This window comes from Camponotus floridanus, unplaced genomic scaffold, assembly GCF_003227725.1.
Source record: "Camponotus floridanus strain SB8 unplaced genomic scaffold, Cflo_v7.5 scaffold76, whole genome shotgun sequence".
NCBI lineage: Eukaryota > Metazoa > Arthropoda > Insecta > Hymenoptera > Formicidae > Camponotus > Camponotus floridanus.
Window position 1 is genome coordinate 16,983 of NW_020229845.1, and position 12,521 is coordinate 29,503.

Below are 12,521 nucleotides of genomic sequence, written 5' to 3' on the forward strand. Positions count from 1 at the left end.
TTCTAAATTTTACTTAAAACGATTTTAAATATAAGATTGTGTGAACACCGGCCTTAATTACTGGTAGGGTCACCCATGCCGGATAGGTCAAAGAGAAAGAGTTAGACTAAGAGAGATACCCCGTAATTATAATTATTATATTAATAATTATTAATTATTAATTATTAATATAATAATTATATTATAATACTTAGTTATAATATTTAATTATATTATGATACTTAGTTAATAATTATTATAGATAGAAAGTATCTTTTATTAAAGATATACAATGCGCTTTTGCAGGGAGCGTTCTCGAACCCTTTACATCTTAAACCCTCTAATTTTCCCGACCTGGCCGCTTTTGCGACCCATACATTCTAGAACCCCCTCCCTCCCCACGCACCCTTCCCCCTTCCTCCTCTTAAACAGGACCCTCCCCCCTAAATCCCTTCCTTCTCCCTCTCTGTATCTCCCTTCATTCCGTCCTGCTTCCTCTCGTTCTTTCCCCTTCCTTTCTCCTCCCTTTTGATGCTCCTTCATCCTTTCCTCCTTCCTGTCCTTCTCAGGGCCCTTCGTGCATCTTCCTCCTCCTTCCTCTACCCTCATGTGCTCTCTCCTTTACCGCTCTTTCCTGCAACATAATAGTTAATAATTATTATATATTTTGAATAAGATGGAAGAGAGTAAAAGAATGATAAAACCATAAGAAGAAAGAAACGCGAGTCCCTATGGTCTTGGGAATGCGACAGATCACAACACTGCAAAGATTTGAAGAAGATCGGATAAACATGCGTAGTAATTAAGAATAGCTTGCAATTAAATTGATTAATAGTAGTAGTACTTTATATAATTATGTTACACTTTATACTTTAGCACATTGTATTATATATACATATAAAGCATCAAGCATTAAATATTTTGCTGTTATGAAAACTATAATAAAATAATATAAAAAATTTACTATATAAAGTGCAATATTTGAAAGCATATCTGACGAAATACTGTTAAAGATCGATGATTTTACAAAATTTACCGTAATCACAAAACATTTATATATTTATGTGTGTGTGTGTGTGTGTGTGTGTGTGTGTGTGTGTGTGTGTGTGTATGTATGTATATGTGTATATATATATATATATATATATATATATATATATATACACATTTTGACAAATTCTGTTATATATAAAATGGATATCCACGCAAAAATTTAATAAATATCAATATATGTAATATATGTAATATATATATACATATATATATATGTAATATATATATAAAATATATATGTAATATATATAAATATATATATGTACACATAAGTATCCACTGGATGTTGTATGAATATTTTGTGGATAATGGCTTATACATCTTGTGGATATTTATGAAACTCGTTTGCCGAATATTTGGATATCTATAGCTATTTCTAATAACTGATTCTCATATGCTCGTGGATATCCTTAATGTGTATGAAAAATATTCAATGAATCTAATATCAATTATTTTCTGTATGGGTATACTTTCTTTCTTATAAAAATGTCCGTGTTAAGGGATCTTGGGTCGCTTCTTTGCTATCCCAATTCTTCAACTCATCTAGAATTTTTATTAGGAACGGATTGCCTCCTAAGCGATCAATCTCAGCTCTTACTTTCAACTCCAATTCTTCAAGTACGCTTCTTGTATACTTGAGAGAGCCAAATTTCTCTAACAATTTAATGCAATGACGTTTCATTTCGATATCTTTCGTTCGTTGTTTCAAAATATCTTTATCAGGCATTATTAAGGAAACATATATATATATATATATATATATATATATATATATATATATAATAAAATTATAAATAAAATTATGAAATATCTGAAAATTGTATATGTGTATGTATATGATGAGAAATGTAGGGCTGCTTACATTTCTTTAGTAAATGTGTTACTAGTGAGTTAATTAAAAAAATATAAACAAATAATATATAATAAAGGATACTCATTATTTGCGTATCATCAGGATTGGTTTTAAGCGCATGAATAACTGGAAAGCTGAATTTTCCTTCAGTCAAATCATCACAGTAACTATTTTCGGTATACTATAACAAAAAATATATTGATAATTCAATTTTTTCAGTTTATTTAAGTACGTATAATGTTGCAAATATATATATTATTACTCACATCACTGAGGCATAAATTACAATAATCGTCACGTATTTGATAGTATAAACTCAAAAGAGCTAACAGCGGCGATAAATCTTCTTCGTAAGTTGAGAACAAATTCATTAATCTTATTGGCAAGTTAAAGAGAAAACCAATCTCTGTAAAATTAATAGATATTTCATGTGTATATATATATATATATATATATATATATATATATACACCCAGTAAACACTAAGTAACAGTAATATAATTATTAGTTATAATTTCCCACTCAATAATATAATTGTTACAGTTATATAACATGTATAACTTGAAGTTTGCGTATATATACATATTATATATATATTATATATATATATATATATATATATATATATATATATAAAATTTTTTATATGTAATTTTTTTATTTCAAAGAAATATATATATGTGCACACACAAATATTAACATTTACTTTTTATTGCCATAGCCTTATAATCTTCCTCACTTGGACAAATGAAATTATCCCGCCAAAAAATATCTATTCCTTGACCTCTATGAAGTTCCAACAATTGTTCTATATATACTTTTGTTGCCTGAAAGAAAAACGTAGATAGTGCAATAATACAACACACAATTTTATCTAACATGCATTATGGAGCTTATCTTTTACAATTTTAACGACATTTAATGTGCTTTATATTAATTATGTTAAAATATCATAAAATGTTTATTTTTTTTTAACGATAAAACATTTATGTATGTTTTTCTTTTCAATCAATTCCTCGCAATAATTTTTATTTTTTCTATAACAAAATAATCTTTAATTTTTTTCGATTTATTTAAATATATAAATACCATATAATCCAAGGATAGTATTTAAATTTTGCATATTTTGATAATATTTAAACACTAATAGAAAATAAGATTTGTTACTTTCAATCTTGCTTTGTAAAGATAATGCGACTAAAATACTGTATACTTTATCTTTTTTATGTAAGTATAATGTGGCTACTTACTGCAGGATGTTGTAAATTAATAAGTCGTTCCACAGTAATAAACATTATATAAAAGGCTGCATTTAGTGAGTTAGCAACCCCAAAAACAGAATGAGTGACAGGAATACCTTTTCGTAAAATGGAATTATCTTGAATGTCATCAATTCTATAAAAAATAAAACAAATTATAATATTAAGAATGTATAGAAAATTGCACGTTTGATATATAAATTCAATTTTATCCATGTAATATAAAAAATGTAATATAAAATACACGTAGTATAGAATAATAATATAGAAATAATAATATAGAAATAAATGTAATGTAAAAATTATGTTGTGCTCGTCGATGCCATTTCTTACGAAAGACCAGTCAGAAGCCAGCATGTACTGCACGCGAATACTTCCACCGACTCTTATTTGATTAGCGAACGACACTTCAAGAGTCCTCCGAGGCAATCAGAATATTCTTACATATGTTTAGAATCTTCAGTACAATTTTTAAATCGATTCACTAAAGCGTTCACAAGTTATAAGGATTTTAATTTGCACTGAATTAGCATATGTTCTTATGGGAAACCACGTCGTATTATCACGTCGATTCAAATGATAAAAACATATGGGAATAATATTCAGAATTTGTTTAAAATTTGGAAAAGTGTAGTTTAGATACAAAGGAAATATTTGATCAAATAATATTATGCAAGTAACTGGTTAAAAACATATTAAATATAATTCAATGAAATTAGCCATGTATCTGTGACAAGGCGAAATTCTTTGCCAAAAGTTAATCATTTCGATTAACAAAATTCGGAATATTTCAGTAAAAACGCAATAAATATTAAAAAATACATCTCTGCACTGTAACTGAGATCAAATTGTAATATTCTATGCAATTTCTCATACTCAAAATACACCAAAAGCAGCAAGTCATGAAACGGCTTGTAGCCATTTTTCCATCGACTTAACAATATCAGTAAAAGATATCTATGACAAAAATATATTCAGTTTCAAGAATAGGTACTTTTAGACTTGGTGCTGTGTGAAATATTACAAAAATAATATCTTTTAATGAAAATTATATTAAACAACCATAAGAATTTAATATATATTGGAATAAAAAAACATGAAAGATTATGATGTAGCAAAATGCAAACTTACATAATGAGCGAGTTGTGAAGCATGATTACTATTTCTTCGATTGCTTTTATTCTGTCAGGCGATATTTTTAGCCAGTAATTAAAAGTCTAGATTAATTTTGCCATTATCTGCATTCCAGGAATTTGAAGATTGTATCTGATCGGTTCTAACAGTTTCTACAATAAATCATATAATTTTCTTAATCTTTTATGTCACCAAAATCTCTGTAGTCATCATAAATAAATGAAATATCTAAGAAAAAGAGAAAAATTAGAATGAAAGATAAATTCTTACATCATCTTCTTGTTTGTTGCCGCTCAGAGAATAATAAAACAAGTTGTTATTTGTATTTGTCATGTTTTCCAATTCTCAGCGATATCTTTCTCTCCCAAAACTGTAAGAATTTAAGGAGAAAAATATTTTTATATATGATCCAACGAGAAATGACTCGACAGATTAATTGATTCATTTTTTGATTAATTATCAATATAGAATGATTCGAATTCGGTTCAATATTGAATACTTCTTTCTCAATGCAGCTGTATTATTAGAGGCGAGAAAATATAAATTTTTTTCTTGTATTATACACATTAAAATAAGTTAATTTATCTACATTTCACTACTTATATGTTCAATATTGAATATTCGTAAAATATGTCGGTCTTGTAATCTTTTATTAGTAAATGTAACGGAAAAGGACTGAAAAAATATTTGTAAATATTTAATTGAAATAGATATAATCAAGAGTTAACTTATACGGTAAAATTAAAATTTGACAACTATTACATTTTTTATAAATCTAGTCTTACCAAATACTATGGAACATGAATAGTGAAATTTAGAAATATTAATTTATTTCGACATATAATGCAAAAAAAAGTTTATACTTCTCTTTTTTATTAAAATAAAAGTAAAAATTCAATTAAATATTGAAAGATATAACTATTTATTTTCCTTTGACATTTATAATATGAAAATTGTTTTAATTAACTTAAGACTAGACACATCACAGACGCAATTTTTAAAAATCACAATTAATCTTTATCAGTCAACTTAATCTTGTACGACATTTGTTTTAATTCAATCATATTTCAATTATAAACAAATAAAATTAGCGCAAAATATAAATTTTTTAACATTTTGTAAAAGATTTTTTGTAGGGACACTTAAACTCCGTTATTTATAAAACACCAATAATATAAATGATTTGCGTCGAAGAATTGTACAAGAATGCAATAATGTAAATGATTTGCATCGAAGAATTGTACAAGAATGCAATAATATAAATGATTTGCGTCGAAGAATTGTACAAGAATGCAGAGATATTCCTGTAGAAACTTTGAAAATATTCGTTCAGAATTTGAAAATCATTTATATTATTGTTTATAAAACAATAGAGGCCATTTTGAACATTTATTATAATAAATAACTAATAAATAAATTCTAATAAATAAATTCTCCAAAATTTATCTTTATATAACATAAAACGTAAAACATTTTTGGCATCTAAAGCTTCCAAGGGCGATTTCTCGAAAAATATTCACTTAAAAAAAAAGAAAGAATTGTATAAAAAATCAAAAAAGATTTTTAAAATGATCGTTATACTTGACTCTTATTGCTATTTAAGATTTTTGAAGAGATAGCTACTTTGACGAAGGGGATGACAAAATTTCATTATATTCAATGTATTTAAATGTCCCCTTCGAAAACAAAATTGACGTATTTGGCATTTTTCGCAAAAAATAGTCAATCATGAAATAAATGGGTGATAGGTTTTAAAATGGACACCCTACACACACACACACACACACACACACACACACACACACACACACACACACACTGCACGCACGTACGCACCCACGCACGCACGCACGCACGCACGCACGCACGCACGCACGCACGCACGCACGCACGCACATATATATATATATATATATATATATATATATATATATATCGATATAAAAATAGATGTTTATTCACTACAGCTGCAAAATTATTCTTATGTTCTAAAAATGCTTCCATAAATTCAATTGATCTTCTGTCTTGATAGGTAGAAATGGGAGATTTGTATTTGTGTTTTTGAGGTCTCTCTCTTTTCATTTGGAAGAAGAGACCTGTTGAATCTCCCTTGATTCATAATGATTGTAAAAACAAAAGAGAATAATGGTCCGTAAGATAACAATCAAATTTGATAAAAGAGAAAGGCTAAGGACTGTGGCATAAGTTGTTATTACGTAATTAAAATTAAAAGATATATTTAGGACAGAAAATTTATATATTCTTTAATAATTGATAATAGAAAAAAAGAGCATTATCCATCAAAAAAATAATATAAATACAAAAATATCGACAAACGTATGTTTCGATCCAATGCGGATCTTTTTCAATGTCTTAAAACGGATCGCATAAGTGAACGTGATTAGAACGTGAATATTGCGAAGGTGCGCGCAGTAAAAAATAATCAATAGGTCAAACAAACATATTAAAACGATCGACTATCTAATAAAACGCAAAGACAACAAAAAAATAATAACGGTCAAAAAATAAAAAGCGCTTATACAAAACGATAAAATAAAAATAAATAAAAAATATGTATATGCGCATCGCGATGACATATTCAAGCAAAAAGCGCAACGCTCACCTCGATATCAAAATCGTCCAAATAACACGAGGAATTAAGGAAATACTTTACCTTATTAAAACAAAGAGAAGTCCGAATTATAAAAAGTTGTCCATATTGTTGAGAGTCGTTGTAATAAGAATATGATAGTCCTAATGCGATGAAAACGTGAAAACCACTCAAACATCTAAATCTTCAAGATGCCGAAAAAAATTGATAACGAGGTGGAAGCGTAAAGAGTGCAAAGACAAGAGAAAAAGCCATGTATAAAAAGAAAATAGTATGATCTTGACCAATAATGTAATATCTCGACCTTCGTTGTGATCATACTTTTTTTTTAACGCGCCTTTGCAATGTTTGCGTTTTAATCACGTTATGCAATCCGTTTCAAGACATTGAAAAAGATCCGCATTAGATCGAAACATACGTATGTCGATATTATTTTTTCGACGGATAATATTATTTTTTTTGCTATCAATTATTAAAGAATATATAAATTTTCCATCCTAAATTTATGTTCTAATTTTAATTACGTAATAACAACCTATGCCACGGTCCTTAGCTTTTCTCTTTTATCAAATTTCATAATGATTGTATCTGTCTTTTTATTAATTTCTTCTAGTTGAACATATATATTCTTTTACATAATTTTTCTACTATCTTATCATTTTCATCAAAATATAAAAAAAATAAATATATATGTTCGCGGAGCGACTGCGGATTACCGCGACAGCGGAGAAAATTTGAGAGAGCGTTATAGAATAGGACACGACAATTTTGTTATAGCTACAGAGACTCTACACGACACGTATTTTTTTGTATTTTTTCTGATTTTTTATTTTACCACACAATTAAATAAAATTATATTTACAAAAAATGTACAAAGTTTCAGGAACTGAAATGGCGAAGATGTCGAGGTAAGTCCGCAGATGAATATAGCGGCGTAACTTTGCGACATATATTTTTACTAATAAGAACAGAAGCAGTTTTAAGAGCGGTTTTACTAAGAGCAGTTTTACTAAAAGCGATTTTACTTGCGGAAAATTCTGTGAATTTCTAAGTGCGAACTACGAAGTGCGCACGTGCGGCGTAATTTTGCGACATATATCTTTACTAATAAGAACGAGCAGTTTTAAGAGCGGTTTTACTAAGAGCAGTTTTATTAAAAGCGGTCTTACTTGCGGAAAATTCTGTGATTCTTGCTAAGTGCGAACTACGAAGTGCCCACGTGCGGTGCCTGTTTTATAGCGAGCGTGACAAGCGTTCACTCAAAAAAATGTTTCGTTAATGTAAATAGATTTCTGGATGTCGCAATCAAAATTTATCGCTATTTTTTGTATCTGATAAAATATTGTTTGTTACAGCTAGAATTTATAGCAGTAACATTCTAGCAATATCTGCTAAAAAATTTAGGATTATATATTCATTTGTTTTTGCTACTAGTATTTTTTGTGTACTACAGCCAAACTTTATAACAAGTATGGATTGATCATAACATGGATAGACGCCACAGAAAAACTTTCTTTCTAAATTTCACAAACAGTTCAGATATAAATTCTGTCTCTGTCATTTAGATTGATTACGTGCAACATATATACGATATTACAATATTTGCTAATCGTTTATCTGCCTCAGTTAATTTTTCACATCTAGAAAATTTTTGCTATAGTTGCAAGATCATTTTTTTGAGTATTTCATAAGGCCGCAGCACACACTTTGGCATAAGCGCATAACCATAAGCATAAGGAAATTGATTGGTCCCCAAGTATATGCATAAGAAAATGAATCAATCAATTTTCTTATGCTTATGGTTATGCACTTATGCAAAAGTGTGTGCTGCGACCTTTAGGCGATGAAAAAATGGGAAATAACGAAAACGGTCGAGTTTTTCTGATAGATCGAAAATTCGAGAAGATTCTCGATGCCCGTTAAATTCGAATTCTCGAATTAGCGAATATTATTTGAAAATTTATGCGTATTTTAAACCGGGATAATTTTTATGTTTTTCGAACAATATCTTTTTTTAAAATTATATATTATTCAATTTGTTTATAGAGTTTTATCACCTTTTACCACTTTTTCATATGATTTGTCGAAGAATTTTTGACTGGGGAAGTAAAAAGAATACGTTGATGAAATCTAACTTAAAAAGAAGTAGCTTGTTTGCGTAGGAGTCGTGAAATATTATAAGGAAACTTTCGTGAAATATTATAAGGAAACTTGAAACGTACTGCATAATATCTCTCAGTGGCGTAGCTATAATATTGGGGGCCTCTGGGCAAAAATTGAATGGTACCATTCGCAGAAATTTAAGGCAAGATTGGTTGTTGATTCAGTTATCTAAGTAATCGATATTTACTTATTTATTAATAAATTAATATTTCATTAATTTATTTATCAATTTATTTATTCAAGCATGTTAGTTAATTATTCAATGAGAATATAAAAAACAATTACATGATAATTTACAATTATATGATAATTTTTTCTTAATGGAAAGCTACGACACGATTTATATTATGAAAATGTCTTTCATTTTTACGTCCGAGTCATCGTTGTTGTGTAGCGTTTACATTATAAACAAATATATCTCCAATAAAATGTAAAATCATAAATATTTTACAATTAAATATTAAATCTGTATTTGATTACGATCCGGGCACGCCAAATTTTCATAACTTCCCAGTAAGCAAGAAACATTTGATCAACATTCTAAAATGTTGATTTTATATAAATTTTCTAAATATTATGATATAATGTTTTATAAATATTTTAAAAATATTTTAATAAATGTATTAATAACATTTAAAAAAATATTTTAATTTATGTTTTATAAATATTTTAAAAATATTAAGATAAAAATATTAGGAATGGGTGGCGCAGAGTAATAAATATAAAAACAAATACACAAAAAGGCAAGTAAGGCCACCGGCGTTAGAAGTTGACGCAATAAAAGGAAAATGAATGATAAACACGTGTTAAATTACAATCATGTTAATTTAAAAATATTATTTAATAACATCCTTCTCAAAATATTAATAAAATATTTTAGAAACATTAGTCAAAATGTTTCTTAAATGTTATTAATACGTTTATTAGAATATTTTAAAAATATTTTTAAAATATTCTAATAAACATATTAATAACATTTAAAAAATATTTTAATTTACGTTTTATAAATATTTTAAAAATGTTATTTAATAACATCCCTCTTAAAATATTAATAAAATATTTTAGAAACATTAGTCAAAATGTTTTTTATATGTTATTAATATGTTTATTATAAATAAAAATATAACATCCAATTACAAGTTCGTTCGCGTCGTATTATTTATTTCATACATATCTTTAGACTATTTTTTTTTCATAATATATCTTAATTTTTCTCTCGTGATGGGCATGACGACACCTAATATGTTACTGAGAAGCAACATTCGGTGAGATATGCGTATACACTCTATTGCGTATGCGTGAGAGATTTATTTTTTTGTTCTTTGACTTCGGAATTTTGACTTCGTGCCGGCTGCCAGCGTGCCATGTGCTCTTACACGATCTCGCATAATAAGTAAGTTACAGTGTTTTTGCGAGTTAGTGCTGCACGAAAAAAAAGGAAAGTGTTTCTTCCAGTGTGTTATAATATCTTGTAAGTTATTTTTAAAGATATGTCTAAATATTCGTTCTCAGATTTTTCAGTGAAAGTTCTAAAAGTCTTAAATTAATGTTAGAATTAATATTATTGTGATATTAATATTAAGTTATGTAGATGTTGATACTAATGTTATTTTATTATTGATTTAATTTTATGAGAAACATTCTCTCTCTCTATCCGATTTACACATTAAAATATTAAAATTCAACAAATTAATAAATTGATAAAGAATTCCCAGTAAGCAATTCTTTATCAATTTATTAATTTGTTGAATTTTAATATTTTAATGTGTAAATCGGATAGAGAGAGATAGTATTAATATATTTAAAATCAACACTAAATGAAGATCAGGATTCTTTTAATTTTTAAAACATTTTTTATATAATGTATATAATTAAAAAAAACGTTTTACGCAAGTTTTAAATCGTACAATCTTTAAATCGAAGTAACCCAGTAAGCAAAAAATTATTACCACAACGTTATTATAATGATATTCACTAACATAGTAATGTTGTCAAGTATGGAGTTTTTAACAATGTATGCAACATCATTATGAATAAACTTTGACACCGATTTAGAGGTTTCGGTAATGTTGAAATAACATTTTCTATGTCATTATAGTAATATTGTATTAATGTTGTTTTAACATTCTGATAATGTTTCTTATAAAATTAAATCAATAATAAAATAACATTAGTATCAACATCTACATAACTTAATATTAATATCCCAATAATATTAATTCTAACATTAATTTAAGACTTTTAGAACTTTCACTGAAAAATCTGAGAATGAATATTTAGACATATCTTTAAAAATAACTTACAAGATATTATAACACACTGGAAGAAACATTTTCCTCTTCTTTCGTGCAGCACTATACTCGCAAAAACACTGTAACTTACTTATTATGCGAGATCATGTAAGAGCACGTGGCACCCTGGCAGCCGAAGTCAAAGTTCCGAAGTCAAAGAACAAAATAATAAATCACGCATACGCAATAGAGTGTATACGCATATCTCACCGAATGTTGCTTCTCAGTAACATATTAGGTGTCATGCCCGTCACGAGAAAAAAATTAAGATATATTATGAAAAAAAAAATAGTTTAAAGATATGTATGAAATAAATAATACGACGCGAACGAACTTGTAATTGGATGTTATATTTTTATTTATAATAAAATATTAATAACATATATATAAAAAACATTTTGACTAATGTTTCTAAAATATTTTATTAATATTTTAAGAGGGATGTTATTAAATAACATTTTTAAAATATTTATAAAACATAAATTAAAATATTTTTAAATGTTATTAATATGTTTATTAGAATATTTTAAAAATATTTTTAAAATATTCTAATAAACGTATTAATAATATTTAAGAAACATTTTGACTAATATTTCTAAAATATTTTATTAATATTTTGAGAAGGATGTTATTAAATAATATTTTTAAAATATTTATAAAACATTATATCATAATATTTAGAAAATTTATATAAAATCAACATTTTAGAATGTTGATCAAATGTTTCTTGCTTACTGGGATTAATGATTAATTTGACAAATTCTATACATGTGTTAATAATTAAATTTTTAAATAATTAAAAAAATAATTGATAAATATCAGAAATCAATTTACTGTTAATTAAGAAGATTTATAGAAATACGGTTAAAAATGTTTTTATCCCATAGCAGGCATTTTGTGTTTTGTAAATAAAAAGATATAAATATGGCAATGAATATAGAAAAATATTTATTTCATCTTTAAATATTACAGTATCTTTCGCGATTGAATAATTTATTTACTATCAATTTACATACATAAGTATCTTGTTATACAGCACTGGTGCTACCGGCATTTCGTACACATAACACGGAACAAAACCAGAAATTGTGCACATTATATATTATCCTTTGAGAACATTCATGAACATTGACTTTGTAGTTCATGTCTACGTTTTCAATGTCCATAGAGGGAGTATC

The 12,521-nt window shown here is 27.0% G+C and overlaps 1 protein-coding gene across 1 annotated transcript; it reads right to left on the minus strand.

Moving 5' to 3' along the window:
* Window positions 1-257: 257 nt before the first annotated feature.
* LOC112639581 (geranylgeranyl pyrophosphate synthase-like) lies at window positions 258-12,488 on the minus strand. Its single transcript, XM_025414083.1, has 8 exons — window positions 12,378-12,488; window positions 8,059-8,093; window positions 3,136-3,280; window positions 2,592-2,712; window positions 2,152-2,291; window positions 1,967-2,066; window positions 1,507-1,746; window positions 258-613 (listed from the first exon to the last, which is right to left on the minus strand). Exons 1-7 carry the CDS (start codon window positions 12,486-12,488, stop codon window positions 1,511-1,513), a joined length of 888 nt encoding a protein of 295 aa, XP_025269868.1. The 3' UTR covers window positions 258-613; window positions 1,507-1,510.
* Between the last annotated feature and the right edge of the window lie 33 nt (window positions 12,489-12,521).